The 16,272-nt window shown below is 52.7% G+C and overlaps 1 protein-coding gene across 4 annotated transcripts in view; it reads left to right on the top strand.

The window, feature by feature from the left end:
- SOX10 (SRY-box 10) overlaps nt 1-16,272 on the top strand; it is a 27,210-nt gene that overhangs the window by 8,560 nt on the left and 2,378 nt on the right. Inside the window, exons 1-5 of one of the 4 annotated variants that reach the window (XM_017737921.1) lie at nt 4,090-7,961; nt 8,391-8,718; nt 9,325-9,781; nt 15,316-15,581; nt 15,978-16,254. In XM_017737921.1, the coding sequence (XP_017593410.1) occupies nt 8,700-8,718; nt 9,325-9,781; nt 15,316-15,581; nt 15,978-16,254 (1,019 nt within the window). In that variant the 5' untranslated portion in view covers nt 4,090-7,961; nt 8,391-8,699. Of the gene's footprint in view, nt 1-4,089; nt 7,962-8,390; nt 9,782-15,315; nt 15,582-15,977; nt 16,255-16,272 lie in introns of those variants that run through there. The other 3 variants (XM_017737922.1, XM_017737923.1, XM_017737924.1) reach the window with 3 other exon arrangements.

The following is a 16,272-nucleotide window of genomic DNA, read 5'->3' as shown; positions in this document are numbered from 1 at the left end:
CCTTACCACCCGCCCGGGGCTGGAGCCAGCGCCAAACAACCTCTGCTAATAAACAAGAGGAACCAGATAAACCAGGAACACAATAGAGGGATTTGTTGCACTTTAGTGATGGTGGGAACAATGTCAACTCCGTGGTGCAGCTGCATGGACCCCCTCCCATCCTCTCCCCCCAACGCCTCGTGCCCCCCGCGTACTTGCAGCCCAACACTGTGATTTATGAAAGGCCAAAGGTCACCATGCATTAAAGGGCTTCTTTCTTGCATCATTTATTAACCCCTCTATGACAAGGCGCACTCATTGTGGCAGTGGTGGTGGCACAGGGAGCGGGGCACGGGCAGAGGAGTCCATCCCAGTGCCACCATGCATCTTGCAGAGGATGCTGAGATGCAGGCTAGTGCTTAAGCCTGGTTTTACACTGACCTGGTGGGGGGGGGAGGAGGGGAGGCTTTGGTGAGATATGTTTTGGCCAGCAAAAGCAACTCATGCACTCCAGCACAGCTCTGTTTGCATTTCACGCAGGTCACTGTCTGCCCGACCTACACTTGCTGCCAGGCGGTGAGCGCAGATCACTGTGTATGCTGTGGCCCTGCACACACCGAGAGCTGGCCTGAAGGGCTGGCCTGAAGGTTCTGTAGTTCACACGGTAGAGTTGACCACGTTGCATCACCAGAGCCTTAAGTCATCCCGTGCTACCAGGTGTTGTCACAGGGGCTGCCCAAGATGCAGCTGGGCAGAGAGGAGGCAGTGGAAGAGGATGGATCACTCCAAGGTCTCCTTCTTGGGAAAGTAGAGGTGTGCCCAAAATCTCTCCTTGGCTCACCAGAGCTGGTTTCCATTATAGGCAAAGCTGCAGTGTCACTGTAAAACATTTTCAAGCCTTCCTGTGTAGCCATAAAACAACACCGTGAAACAGCAGCGTAACAAATCCTTGGACTGTTCTCTTTCTCCTGAAATTGCAGTGACCAAGTCAGTTTGGGTGAGCCACTGCAGCAGCAAAGGCTTCAGCACTGAACTTTGAACCCTGAAGTACAGCCCCATATCCCTGGCTGTGCTTGAGGGCTCCCTGGAGACCCTGTCCATGGGCAAACTTGCTTGGGAGGACAACAACATGGCCATCACAGGCTAGGGGTAGTGAGAGAGCCCTGGAAAGGAGATGCCTGCTAGAGTTCATGTCCACTGTGAGAGCAGTGGGGCTGTGCTGGCACCTGGTTGCCTGGCCCATCCCTCCAGGCTCAGCAGAGGGGAGGCTGTGTTGGCAGGCTGGGATATCTCACCCCTCCCCGGGATGAAGGGATGGGTAACAAGGGACAAGCTTGGGAGCCCTTGGGGGTGTCAGGGTGAGCCCCTGCACAGGACAGAGGGGCATGGAGGCTGGGGTGAAGAGGAAGACAGTCCCACTGCCCAAATGCTGGCTGGTAACTCTGGTTACCAGCCAAACTGCTCCTGCCCTAGTGCTGGTGCCTTGAGGCCGTGCTCCCTCACTCATTCTCCCTCACATTCCTCTGGGAGCTGATCAGGGCTTGAATGACACCCCAGATGACTCTTTGCTATTAATTCCTGTGAACAGAAAGGGCTCCTTGTTCTCCCAGTCCTACTCTCTGGAGGAATTACAGGGGCCAAGGCAGCAGGCTGAAGCCTTCCCGACTTAACCCTTCCCCCGGCTCCCCAGGAGCCTCCCTGCATCTAGGGGACTAGCAGAGGTGAAGATCACTCTGGAGCCACCTTGACCACCACTGAATGAGCCCACTGAGGTCACTAAACACTGCTACAGGCACGGGTCCTGTTGGGAGGATCCCCTTTTCTGGTTGTTCTGCCCAATCCTGTACAATTCCCTTCTTTTCCCCTCTAGGCATCTCTCATCTGCTGTGCAGACCAAGAGCATCCAGCTTCCTCCATTACATAACACTGGATATGCCAGACTCCATCCCAGAACAGGCAACCCGGTCTTTCTCCCCCAACTCTACCCCTTCAGTGCATGCTTTTTGGGGTTAGCCTTTTGGAAGGACACCTGTTCTCTCCAGCAGGAGATGCAGGGGTTAACAGCCAGGCAGGCTCTGTGCCATCTATCAAAGCAGGTAGCAGACAGATGTGCTTGCCCATTCCTCTTTGATCTTCCCAGACCTGAGTAATGCAGGAAAATTGTCCATTTAGCCATCACAGGTCCTTGCCATGCCCATGAAACCTTAGACTGGCCAAGACGACAGCCCAGGAGGTGCCTGAGGTCTTTGCAATGCAAGGTTCAGAGGTTATTCTCCTCCCTACTTTCCACAAGGTTTTCCCTACCCCTCCTCTCTGGAGCAGCTGGCACTGTAATCCACTGCTTTAGAACAAAAAATGCAGCTGAGCAAAGTCTGCTTGGCTACATCAAGGCCATACACCAGTGGCAGCAGCATTGTAGTATCCTGCATCTGTGGCAGCCCTCACCATCCCTTGGAGAGAACAGGTTTTACTCCTGCTCTGGAGCCAGGCAGGACTCTGCAACCACATCCCAGACCCAGTCCCCAGAGAACTTCCTGAGGACTCCCACCCCTCCTGAGGTGATGGGAGTGCAGGGCTATGCACCAACCAGCACCATCCAGGCTTTGTTGCCCATGGGGAATGATAATCCTGGAGGAGGGCAGTCACTGTGACATTTCTTTTGCTGCCTGCAGAGGACACTGGGTTGTTAAACAGCCCAGTCCACCAGTAAACAACTCCAGGCACTGCCTGCCTTGTGTTTCCCCTGACATCCCATGGCAAAACTCCCTGCAGCATACGGATGCCGTATGATGCTGCCAAAACCCAGGCAGGGCTGCAGGCAGCTCTTTGCATTTCCTGACTGACCCACACCCCTTCCTTTCTCCTAAGGCTGCCTCACGAACAACCAGTTCATCAATGCCCATGAGTGGAAGCTCAGAGGCACATGGAAGGGTCTAGGACAAACAGTGGAAGCTTCAGCCAAGAAAGGCGAGGGGTGATGAAGACCAGAGCCCAGCAGTGGTTTCTGTGCCCAGCTCTCAGTTGGGAGGCTGCCTATGGCACAAGGCAAATCGAAGAGCTCTTTGGAGATTGTGGCTGACACAGAACTGAGGAGGGTGACACAAACATGGCCTTCAGGGACCCTCTGCTTGTCTTGTTCACGGACAAGCCTTGAAAATGACCTGCACTCTGGGAGCCTGGAGGGCAGTCATGACATCGTATGGGAGAGGAATTTGGAGAGAAGGGCATGAGGAAGTGGTGGAGACGGGGCCAGGCTTAGTCCTGATCTTTCTCAGGCTGACGTCAGTCATGTCCCGTGATGTTTCACGAGTCAGACCATCTGCAGATTCATAGGTTTGCTAGACATTATAGTGGTCTTTCCCTTTGCTCCTCCCTGCTTTTTCTCAGAGCATCACACTTACACAATCATCAAATAAAAAGGGTAAAACTTTTTTTTCTAGTTTTTACAATTTTCTCATGCTTCCTCTGTGGAGGTTCAAATGGTCACCTGGCCACTAGCTTCCACTTGCCCCCGGGACTGAGTAACTATCTTCCCAGCTACCCTATGGCCATGATGATGAGGTGTGATAAGGCCCAGTGGCATCAGCACACCAAAGGCAACATGCAGTCCTCACTGAAGGTGTTGGGTATACTATTTCTGACTGGGACAGCAGGACTTCCAATGTGGGTCAGCTGTCCCTGACATCTGCAACCCTCCCATGACCATCTGGGTTGCCTGCTCCTCTGCCTCCCTCTTTCTCCCTCATGGGCAGGGAGACAGCCCCCCTTTTCAGCTGTCCCCCTCCTCTTCCTCACCAAGCCATGCCTGCCAGCCATGTCAGGAAGCAGCAGCAAGCTTCATACCGGCAAAGATGCAAACCCCACTTTGGAGATAGGGCAGATCAAGGGTCTGGCTTTGGTGTGAGAAACCTAGTTTCCCTCCCTAACGTGATGTTGGTATGGCCATTCCCTGTCCTTCCCACAGCATCACAGGGGAATACAGCCAGTGCAAATCCACATCAACCTGCCTGGCACGGACAAGAAGGCAGCAGGGGCAAGACCCCCTCCCACCCCCAAATCCCAAACCTTGCCCCCCACCACCACCTGCCCCTCATTGTCTCACGTGCCCATCTCCACATGAAGGGGATTTTGCAAAGAGGAGGTGGTGCCTGCTCATCCATTCCAGTGGCTGTCCCCATCCTGGCCACTGCCGCTGCCTCAGCTCCTCCTAGCCCGGGCTTCCTCTCCGGTCTTTGGGTCTGGAGCAAGCTGGACGCTCTTAAAAAGCTTTTTATGTGCGAGCGTGTGTGTGTGCGAGTGTGTGTTAATCACATGATTGTCATTCACCTGTATCCTGAACAAAGACTGTGCACTGTTTAAGGCCCAAACAAGAAAGCCAGAAAGGGAAGGAGGGGGGCTTGTTGTGAAAACTGAAGGGGCCGTTGAGAGAGCAGGCGTGCGCGGGAGAAAATCCTTATCAAACTCCCAATTCATGGGTCTCCCTTTCCCTCAGCACACTGTGGGTATTGTTTGGCTGGGGGTGTGTATGTGTATTTTTTCGAATGTCTGTATCATCCCCTCCTTGCTCCCCAGCTCTGACGCTGTTTTACTGTATGGAAAGATTTCACAGGGAACCCCTCCCATTTTCCCAGGCAGTCCTGGGACAATACCAATGCTGTGCCCCGGAGTTGGGCAGGGGACAAAAGCTGGCTCTCGTGCTGGGGATCCCGCTGCTCCTGTGCTGTGGACAGGCTCTCCCCTCTGACTCCTCCCTTGCCACAGGTGCAGGGGAGAGGTGTCATCTAGCAAAATCCCTCCCCCAAAACCTCTGTGGTCCCACCTTGGTGGTGGATGTGTGCCACCAATGTGGTCCCCTCGCTGAAACCCTACCAAGCAGGTGCTACTGCGATGATGCTCCTTGTTCACTGAGCAGCCAGCCTGGAGTGGGGTCTCTTTCCTATCATCTTTGAGAGTGGTATGGACACAGGATAGATGGACAGAAGAGACTTGAAAAAGGATATACAAAGACTCAGTGCTCTGAGAGGGGGCTGAAAAAAGGGGGAAATGGACTGCAAAATAAAAGAGAGTTCAAAAAGTAGAGGCAGGACCAAAAGAGACAAAATACAAGAACTGGAGAAAGGCAGAATGGAGGGAAAAAGGCCCTTCCTCAACATTTAAATACGAGGAGACACTCAGATTGCAGAGATTGTATGGCTGGTACATGCTCCTTTGAGGACATCCCTCTCTGCAGCTGAGCCACCCACGGCTCTACCAACAAGGCACAAATTGGACTTGGCTCCTGGCTGGCTGGTGGTAGGAGGCTCTGACGGGGATGGTGAGCAGTGGGAAAAACACTGGTCCAGTGCCCTGGAGGTTACTGAAATCCCTTCTGGGTCTGATTCCTTTCTTTCCCAGTTGAGAGTGGTGGGTCAGCACCATCTTGTTCCCCCTGCAGAGTTCACCTGTTGCACTTGGGGTGTGAGCTGAGCAGGCTGTAAACTTTGCTCAGTGCCTTGTAGGGCTCTTCTGTCTCTTGACTGGGAATCTTCTCCAGCAAAGCACTAGAGGACCCCTGGCCTCTCATTCCCTATCACTTGAAGCCTTGTACCATGTATCCCCACTCCAGAGGAAAACAAGAAAGCTCTGCCATGCTCCCTCTTTCCCATGGAATCCATAGGAACTAGCCACCTGAAGGGACGGCAAATAAACACCATTTTCTGGCCATTTTCTGTGTCACTCTCCTTGCCCCAGGTTGGAGGTTGACTGCAGCCAGGGGAACAAGCAGGGTGGTATTTCTCAGCAGTAGCTGCCTTCTTGAGGGGCAGGGGACCAATCTTCCAGTTCCAGTTCTCCCACACCTCCTATGCAGGGCCCCTGGAGGTTGAGGATGACCCTTACTGGCTGGGGAAGGTGCCACGAGCTCTGCAGTATCACTGACTCTGCATCCAGTGGGCCACAGACAACTCTGTGTGAACTGACCTTGCTTCACTTGTTTTTGCTGGTCATCTGCATGCCAGACAGAGGGTGAGCTGCCAAATTGCCCCTGTCTGTGCTGTGAGTCCTCTTCTTGTGCCAACTACAACTGGGGTGTCTGTTGGTGAGAGAACTCATCCCAAATGGCAAGACTTGAGGTTGATCAGCTGCTGCTTTGGCCACGGAAGCAGGGCCTCGATGCTCTTTGTGAGGCCCTCCACTGGGTCTTCTTGTCATCAAAAAGACACATTCCTCTCTTCCAAAGGAAAAAAGGCATCATGTGAAGAAAAGTATTGGAACCCATCTTTTTTTCTGGAGTAGGTAATGCTGAAGAGAAGAAAGGTAGGGGATGATCCCATGACAGTTATTTTTTTCTGTGGCATGCAAGAAGCTTGTTTAAGCTGCCTGCTTGATCCCAATGGCATGTAGCCATTCCCCCTCCCAGCTCTGTTCAGTAAAGGCTTCTCACTGGGCTTTAGTGAGGCTTTCCCTGCAGCCATCCTATGGTTTCAGAGCTTTATTTACTCCAGACAACCCCAGGAGTGCAGGGAAATGGCCCTAAGCTGTCAGCCAGGTTTGCAGGGGCAGCAACCAGCACTACAGGTTTGCTCTAAGGGTTTAGCTAGGGTGCTCAGCACCATCCTTGGGACTGGTTCCCTCATGGTCCATGTGGTGCCAGCCAGTGATTTTACTGGACTTTCTGACACAAAGTCTCTGAAGAGTCAATATCTGCTATAGGAGTTGAAAGTGTTCTTGAAATCCCTCCAAGCTGTTTGCCAGGGTCATATGCATTAATCTCTTTGTATTTTCTGGCTTAGTACTGAAGTGCCTTCAGGTTGGGTCTCCAGCAAGGAGCTGGGGCAGGAGCTCAGTTTATCTCATTGCTACCTTAGGAGATCATCAAAATTTTTGTGGGTGACTTCTCATGGTTACGGAGTTGGTGTTGGTCTATACTGGCCCTGGTAGCAAAGGAAATTGAAGAAACCAACTACCAGAGGGACGTGGGAAGGAAAGTGAGCTGGAAAACAGAAATGTGAGGGAAAATGTTCTAAAGCATTGAGAACTGAGATCCAGTGCACGAGCAGCAAGAATGAGGGTGAGAGTCCTTCTCATCAGGAAACCCCACTTTCCTTGTGAAAGACCACACATTTGCCTTCAGGAGCAGCTCAGCATGCTGGAGGAAGCAGAGCCTGCTTGTCTTGGCAAGACCCCACAGAGCCCATCCCTAGAGTGCAAAAATCTTAAGAAGGTTCAAACTGGTATCCACTGTCTAGCAGCATGGCATTTTCCTTGGACCTGATGTCCTCCACCCTCAGAACACCTCAGATCCCCTGCATCCCCTTCCCCACCCTGCAGATGCAGGTCTGAATGATGTCCTTTCCACAGTGCTTTGACCCCAGGGTCCCGGATCAACTTGTTTCAGCACAGAGGAATCCTCGTGCAACTCTGTGACAAGGACCAAGGACTCATTTAGCACACGAGGAGCACTAGACCCTTCAGGAGTAACCGTGCCATCAGGGGGAAGGAGGGGGACCCCCATCCTGGGGATGCACACCCTTCTCCCCAAACCACCCAGACCCCTTCCAGCATCCCACCACCCCAACCTGGCAGGGCTGAATCCTCCAGCACCACCTCTGGGGTGGCCATGGCACAGAGAGCAGCCCAATGCCAGCAGTTCTCATGAAGAAGCTGGCACCATGGAAAACAAGGAACGTGCTGGTGGCTGAGGTGGGGTGGGGGGCTGCCTGTGTCCCCTCCCCGCCGTCCCTGGCCGACCGTATTCTGGCTCTGAGGAGTGCTTGGCTCCACCTTCCGCCCTTCCCTCCCCCGGTGCTAAGCAGCAAAGCCAGCTAGAGACATCCAGCCGGGGTATTAGTAAAAACCAAGCCTCCCTCCAGGAATGGCACTCGCTTGAGAGCCTCCCTGTGCTGCGTGCCCCGACGCCGCTGGGGCTGGGAGACAGAACAGGGGGGCTATTGGGATACAAATCACAGCCCTCGCAGGATTCGCCCGGCACACCGGCCAGCAATGTAAGTTTTCCTACCTGAGCTCACTCACACACGCGCACACTTTCGTTCGCGCTTTTTCCCTCTACTTTCTCTTACTTTTTTCATTTTCCCCAGCAAGAGCCTGTGTTGCCTTCTGAAACTAGAGGGATAGCAGCTCTTGCTATGCACTGGCTTTTTTTTCCAGTTAAGCCAGAAGCATGCTTTTCCATCACTTCTCTTTTTTTCTTTTTTTTTTTTTACTTCTTTCTTCTTCTACTTTTTTCTCTTTTTTTTTTTTTTTAGCTGAAACTAGAGGGATAGCAGCTCTTGCTATGCACTGGCTTTTTTTTCCAGTTAAGCCAGAAGCATGCTTTTCCATCACTTCTCTTTTTTTCTTTTTTTTTTTTTACTTCTTTCTTCTTCTACTTTTTTCTTTTTTTTTTTTTTTTAATTTCTGGATGGGGAGGATAGAGAGGCCTTTATTTTTAGAGTGTTTCTTTCTCTGAGGGGGGAACTGCTGCAAAGCAGCAGGGACTTTTAGAGGTGACTGCAGACAGAAGGAGAAAGGCGGAGTGTGTGGGACAGGCAACCCAAAGCTATGGCTTGTCTCAAAGTTAAACTTGGTTGTGTTTTTGTCTGCATAGATATATAGATATAGATATGGATATATGAATGTCAGTATTCATATGCATACACACACATAGACTGGAGTGTGTGTGTGGATGAAGTGTAGATGTATTTTAAGCTTTCGGTTTATCAGCTGTGAGAGGAGAGTGAGGGATGAGATGTTCCCGCAGAGGTACTTTCTCACAGTTGGGATCAGGGTTTCTGGGTGTGGATCCTGGGCCTGGGCTGGTTCCCTGCATGGTGGTGCCACCCTCTCAGATTCCCTGGCACCTGGTATATCAGTCTGTTCTGGCTTATAGATACAGTGCTGGTGCTTCCCCTCCCATGCCTCCCTCCAGACATTTCACTGCATGTCTTTGAAATAAAGGAGCACTTCCCCACACAAGTTTGGTGGCTCTCCTCCACATTCCACTCCTCTGTGGGGTGCTGTGCCCAGGCAGACTGATCCACATCTCTCTCCTTTCAGGTCCCCAGCCCTCCTTATCCCTCTTGCTGTAGGCCCTTCAGCACATGTCAGCTCCACACAATTGCAGAGATAGGGAGCAATATCCCAATTAATCAGGGGCCCCAACCCATCCCCACCCCCATCGATCACGGGTTCTGTGGTGTGTATGGCAGTTGCTTTGCTTGTGCTTTAATTGAGCAGCCCCTGTCTCGTGGTCGGCTCTTCAGAGACCTTGGAGTCCCTTTCAGATTTGGTGGTTCCTTCTCCTTTTCTCTCTTTCCCCCCTTTTTCTTTTCTTTCCTTTGTTTTTGTCTTCCTCCCTTCCCTCCCCAGTGAGAAGAAGGACAGCGAGAAGGAAAAGGGAAGGCTCGAGAGCAACGATGGCTGATGACCAAGACCTTTCGGAGGTGGAGATGAGCCCAGTGGGCTCTGAAGACCACCATTGCCTCTCCCCAGGACCCTCCATGGCGTCAGACAACTCCCCGCACCTCACTGGCTCTGGGAATGGGGAGATGGGGAAGGTGAAGAAGGAACAGCAAGACTCAGAGGCGGATGATGACAAGTTCCCGGTGTGCATCCGTGAGGCAGTCAGCCAGGTGCTGAGTGGCTATGACTGGACCCTGGTTCCCATGCCCGTGCGGGTCAATGGAAGTAACAAGAGCAAACCCCACGTCAAGCGGCCCATGAATGCCTTCATGGTCTGGGCACAGGCTGCCCGGAGGAAATTGGCTGACCAGTACCCACACCTGCACAACGCCGAGCTCAGTAAGACCTTGGGGAAGCTCTGGAGGTAAGAGCGAGTAGTGGAGCGTGGGGTGTGAGGGCTGAGGTCTGGAGGACCTGAGGTCTAGAGGACCATGTAGTCATGTGGAAGGATGGAGACTTAGCGGGATGGAAGGGGTGTCTCTCGAGGGGACTTCTGTACAGTGAGCCCCTTCCTAGGAGGTGCGGTTGTTGACTGGAGCAAGAGTGGTGGTTGGATGTAGTGAAGGCTTCCTCAGCAGAGCTCACCTCCGTCCTGGGCAGCATGGACCATGTTTCCCACTAAGTTTCCCTGTTGTTCCTGGTGAGGACACTCTCATTCTGGTCCTCCCTGCCTGACTGCCTGGGGAGATCTTGTTTTCTTGGCTCACCCTCCCTGCTGGGCTACGTTGTGCACTACCAGTAAACTGGCTGAGCTCAAGACTTAAGAGCTAAGTTACAGGTGGCTGCCTCAAGCCTGTCTGAACTCAGATCCCAGCACTAACAGGGTTTTTTTTCTGGGCAGTGCCACAAAGCAAGAGAGAAACCAAGTTACAGCTGAGGAGGAAGGTCAGGGGAAAGGAGACAGGCAGTCAGAGCCCCACACCCGTTCTTCCCAGGATGGTCCCAGTTTTGGCAGGCCACACAGGTGCAGTGAGACAGATGAGGAGAGACACAGGTAGAAATGGGGGCTGAGGCTTAGCAGAAAGGAAGAGACCTGCAACAGTCCCACCCTTAGCAGGCTCTCTTGGAATATGCTGGCTCAAATGAGCCCCATCTTCCTTTGCACCCTGAGAGATGCCCTCCCTTCTCACGTACACTTGTCCTTTGGCACCACCAGTTTGCGCACCTATTTTCACTTTGTGCAGATCCCAGGTCCTTTGCGCACCCTCCCCTCCTTCCTCCAGCAGATCCATAGGCTGCCCTCATCGAGTGCAGCCAGCCCATGAGCGTGCAGAGAGCCGTCGTGCCCAAGCCAAACGTGTCAGGCTGGCTGTGCCGCTTCTATCCCATCGGATGCTCTCTGCCAATAACCCCATCGACCTGTTACTTTCTGCCACAAGTCCCCAGCACAGTGCCCTGCCTCACGCCAACCAACGCAAACCAAGGCTCATGCAAATAGCCCTCTCATTCTCTCACACCCTAACAGCATTTCATAGAGGATGGCCTCAGTTTTGGGTGAGCCAAGAGACATTTTTTGAAGCAGACGCCTCACTTCTAAAACACACTATAGCAGCTGATGGCAAGGTCTATTCATTCCGGCCTTCAAACCTACTAGCTTGCAAGGAACCAACCCTTTGGGCGTTAGATTCTCCCTCTGCTATGTCAGCCTGTTTACCATGACTCGTGAGTGTCTAGTGTAACCCCAGCAAAGGGATCTCTTTGGGAAGTCAAAGGCAGGGTGTTGATTGTGAATGTCTCATCTGATGCCTCTTTCCTGCTTGGATCCCCTTTGCCTTTCCTTTACCACAGCACTTGCTTTCACCTGGGACTCTGCTGCCAGCCTCTGGACTGTGAAGCTGTGCTGGAAAGAAGGGATGTGTTGAGGGGACCCACCCTTTTTGTTCCCAAAATGTTGATTTCAAGATATCACTCCTTTACTGCAAAATATTGCTAGATTTTAGAGCAACGGTCTCTCCCTCCAGGCACCGCATTTTCTTTGAAAATATAGCAGAGCAGTGAAACCTCCATAGGTATTGCACTCGGAGTACAGGGAGACATAGCCCCCAGCCTGTGGCCACAGTCATGCACCCAGCTGCCTCCCCGCTCCCAGGACATGGCTCCCGCTGCTGGCCGCACGGGACTCGGAGCAGCGGGACACTGCCACCAGACAGTGGTCAAGGTGTCCGTGGGTTTCTTAGGGCACAATGTAGCCAGGAAGCCTGGCTCAGATGAGAAGCTTGCGGGGTCAGGCCTGGGGTTGTTGAAGCTGCTGAGTTTGCCACCTGGGTGCTTCTCTTGAATGTCTCCTCTCCTAGTGCAGGCTGAGGCTCTCCAAGCCGTGCCAACCCCTATGGAGACCATACAACACAACAAGCTGGGTTGTGGGTACAGGCAGTGTCTGGCCACATGCATGTGTCTTTCTGTGAGCCTGGGGGGAAATACCAGCTACAAAACTCCAGGGGAGGTGGCCCCAAGGTTACCAGGACAGTAGTCCAAAGCCTTGCCCCCCACCCATGGTATGGCTGGGCTTCTTCCACTGAGGTTCCCACTGCCTTATCTACACTGTCCTCCAGGTAAAGCTCCTACACATGGGAACAGCTGCAAGCAGACAGGATTTTTTCTGGATGGCTTAACCTCAAACTTTTGATGAGGGTCCCTGCAAAGGGCCCTGGCCCTACCCTCATAAGGTGGCCACCCAAACCCTACTGCCATGGTTTGTCACTTTGGAAAATGTTGGCTGTTCTGAGCTTTTACGGATAAAGGGTGTGTTAGACACAGGTAAAGGCTGGTGAGCACAGGGACTCCCTGCAGACCACCATAAAACCAAGCACGTCCCCAGCAATCGGCACTGGGTGGGGACAGCAGAAGCTGGGAAACCTTGAGAGGCATTTGCAAAATGGGATGCAGTGGCTCAGGTTTGGTTTTTTTTTAAGCCCAGAATTTGCACTGCCATGTCCTTCACAGGCACCAGCCCTCATTGGAAGGGGCTGCAGGATATGCCCTATGGCCATGTTACGCATCTGACCCCAAACATGGTGCCGGGGGCTTACGGCCCCATCCACCTTCCCCACCCTGTACCCACTTAGGGTGTGTGAAGGGTGCAGGCAACAAAGAAGACATACTAAAAAAGAAAGGAGAGCTTGACGGTCATGAAATCTGTCCTTGAATGCTTTCCTTCCCCAGGATGGGACAGGGAGCAGCTCCCAAATGGAGGCTGGCTGCTGAAAATGTCGGCATGACTCCCAGCCAAAATGCCAGCCAGCACCACCTCCGGGGCTGAAAACAAGGGAGGCACGGGAAGAAGGGGAAGAAGGCTTGGTAGGGAGGAGCAAGGGGCCCCGATGGAGGGATCTTTGCATGAGGGTGGCAACACCCAGGGAATTGGTTCATGCCCACAAAATCTAGGGCCATGGACGCGTAGGAGGGCTGCTTTCTGCTCCTAGCCGGCCCTTGCCTTGCATCAGCCCCAGTGCCCAAGCCCACCACCGCACTGACTCATTGGCAGCTGAGTCCCAGCCAGGGTCAGGCCTCTGGCTGCCGAGCCAGGCGCCTGGCACGCGGAGCGGTGCAATGCCAGGCGGCACAAGGGGAGGCTGTGAGAGGCGAGCAAGAAGGTTTCTTTCTCCTCCCAGAGTGTGGCGCTGGATGCTTGCCCCTCTCCCTTCAGCTCGGGGGTGAGCATTTGGTGTGGGGCTTGGATAAGCCCCATGAAGGGCTTTGCTCTGTGATCCGTAACTTCTCTGCCCGTGCAAGATTCCTTTGCATTATGGCCTGGGGAGCGTGGGGGGCAGGAGGGGGAGGGCAGGAAGCAAGTGAAATCCAAATCCCCCCAAATCTCCTGGCCTTTGCCTGCTCCCACCAGTTTCACTTTGCTAAAGCCGATTTGAATTCTGATCCCAGTGGGAGGGAGGAGGGAGCAGGCAGCCTTGGAGAGAAGGCAAAGATGTGGGGAGTGGACTTGCCTCTGTCCTGCTGGTGGCACTGCCCATGGGCTGCTGTCAAGGGGAGAGGAGGTGAGGCACTTGAGCATAGCTCAGAGGGCAGAGATCTGACACCTGTGTAGCCTCCAATGGCTCTGTTTCACACCATCCACAAGATGGATCTTGGAGGCTGAGCTTTGCAGATTTTGCCTCTATTCTCCAAATCCCACATTCTGCAAGGATGAAGGTTTTGCCAAGGCAAGGTTGCTCCCAGTCCACAAGGCCTACGAGGGTTGGCCCTTGGAGGGCCGTCTGGAGCAGCACAGGCTGAGGGATTAGAGCCCTCTGGGATGTGTGAGAGTGGTATACAGTGGTGGGGGGGAGACAGGAAAGCTGGTGTTGGATTCATGGTGGCTCAATTGCTTTAATCTCCAGGATTAAGGCAGTGGAGGAATGTGGTGTGTGGCCACGACTTGCTCAGGCTGACTGGAGTGAACCTAGGTCAGCACCATGAAGGGCTCCAGCCCATGCCACACACCTTCTGTCTGCCAGCCGAGGGGATGCACAAGGAGTAGGGGGGAAGGGGGTGTTTAGGGACCAACCCATTACTTGCTGGTGACCCCTTTGATCACCCACCAGATTTACCTGGGTATTCCTTGAGCCATGCCTCCTCTTCATCTTCAGTTTTTCAGGTCAGTTCAGGCCTTTTGTATTTTCCCCAGAGCCTACAGCTTAACAGGATTGGTCACATTTTAGTGCTAAAGGCTTCAGGGGTGCCAAGGTGCTGAAGGTGCTGAAAAAACCCCATGTAGTTTTTTTGTTGAGGAGAAAAAGGTGTGGACATAACATAAATGGAATTGGTTTTTTTGCTGTTTGTGAGCCCTGCCATTCCTAATGGCTGTTTAGAGTTCCCAGTCACAAGAAGACTGGTCCATTCTGAGAGCACTGGTTTTTGGTTGGATGCAGGATGACCTTGAGTCACAAGAATATGAGGAGGAAAATCATAAAATGAAATTGAAGTGCTTCCAGCTAAAATGCTGCAAAAGGCTTGAGCAATGAGTTTGATTTTATCTTCAAGTGCTCTGAGGCATCTTGCCTGTGCATTTCACCATTTCCTCAGAGAGCCTTAACTAGAGCAGCCCATGATCTGGCAGGAATATAGAGAAGGAGCTTACATTTCTGCAGTGCCTTTCATCCAGAGACCAGGACTCATCTACTTCTACAGAACTAGCAAAGTAATAGCTAAATTTTTTACAACTGCTTGGCCAAGTTCAAGAAAGGCTGGTCCTTTGTGCTTCAGCCTTTTCCATTATCCATGTCTGAGGTGAGCAGGAGCTCCAGGAATAGTAGAATACACTGTTTCTGCCCCTTCTGAATTTTCTTTAATTCCTTTTTAGGATATTGCAAGATGATTAAAGGTTCCTTTACATGGTTACTGTGGAGCCAATATCAATTGCTGCTATAGGTGCTCCATAGAGCCTCAAACTAGGAGTAGAGCCTATAGAAGGAGGGAGGTTAATCTGGAACAAATACAGTCTGGGGAAGAGCAAGAGACATGGGGCAGGCAGCACTACAGGTGGTAAGGGTGTGCCACCCTACCTTTGTCCAAAGGACAATTCCAACTGCCCTTAATTTGCCCAAAGTTTTTAAAAGCAGCTCGTTCAACCTTATTGAACACAGCTACAAAAGGCTGCACTTTGCCCTTTGGCAATGGAAGAGAGGGTAAGTTGGACTTTCTGAGGTGAGAAGCATCACACAGGTGGGGAAGGGGGACCCAGCTCCCACACCAACCAGTGTCAAGGCTTAATGACTAACGAGAAGAAGGAAAGCATTGCTGTCTCCATGGAAACACTCCAAGTTCTTCCTGTTGTTCTGGGAAGTACCCTCCATGGGGCAACACCCTGGCATTTGGATTTACGCACTGTGTCCCACAATACTGAGCAAAGGTGTTTTTTTCTGACGGACCTGCCCCACTTCTTTCCCACCTTGGTCTCTGCAGGTTATTGAACGAAAGCGACAAGCGGCCCTTTATTGAAGAGGCGGAGCGGCTGAGGATGCAGCACAAGAAGGACCATCCCGATTACAAGTACCAGCCCCGCCGCCGGAAAAATGGCAAGGCCACACAGGGCGAGGGTGAAGGCCAGGTAGAGGGGGAGGCTGGTGGGGCTGCTGCCATCCAGGCCCACTACAAGAATGCCCACCTGGATCACAGGCATCCCAGCGAAGGATCGCCCATGTCCGACGGCCATCCAGAACACTCCTCAGGTGAGTCCTGGGTCTCAGTGAATCTCTTGACAGGCTACAGCCAAGTCAGAGGCTCAAAAAAGGCAAGTCATCATGGTGAAAGTCTTAGTGGTGGGGCTCACACCTGGCTCATGACCCAGCAAACTGCTAGTGTCAGCAGTACAGGGACATGCCTGAGTTTCAGAGGTACTTACATTCCTCTAGTCAGGCAAGGTACCGTTGCATCCTCCCTTTTTTCCACAAGACAATTAAAAGAGATTTGGTTTTGGCTAATTCTTTCACCCTCCACTAAAGCCTCCAGCTAGACAGCTTCTGGCATACTGGAAGAACAGAGCTGGGTTGCGTATAGAGCCAGTCATAAAGCTGGAACTCACCTCTTCTCTCTTTTTCCTCCTCAAAATATTCTTCACTTTGCAGGTCAGAGCCATGGGCCCCCCACACCTCCTACCACCCCCAAGACCGAGCTGCAGGCAGGCAAAGCAGATTCCAAACGAGAAGGGCGTTCCCTGGGGGAAGGGGGAAAGCCACACATTGACTTTGGCAATGTGGACATTGGGGAGATCAGCCATGAGGTGATGTCCAACATGGAGACCTTCGATGTCAATGAATTCGACCAGTACTTGCCGCCCAACGGACACGCCGGCCACCCAGGCCACGTTGGGGGCTATGCGGCAGCGGCCGGGGGCGGGCATAGACACCGGGGCGGTCCCGC

Source organism: Corvus brachyrhynchos, unplaced genomic scaffold (genome assembly GCF_000691975.1).
Source record: "Corvus brachyrhynchos isolate BGI_N302 unplaced genomic scaffold, ASM69197v1 scaffold56, whole genome shotgun sequence".
NCBI lineage: Eukaryota > Metazoa > Chordata > Aves > Passeriformes > Corvidae > Corvus > Corvus brachyrhynchos.
This window is presented reverse-complemented; position numbering and strand designations above follow the sequence as displayed.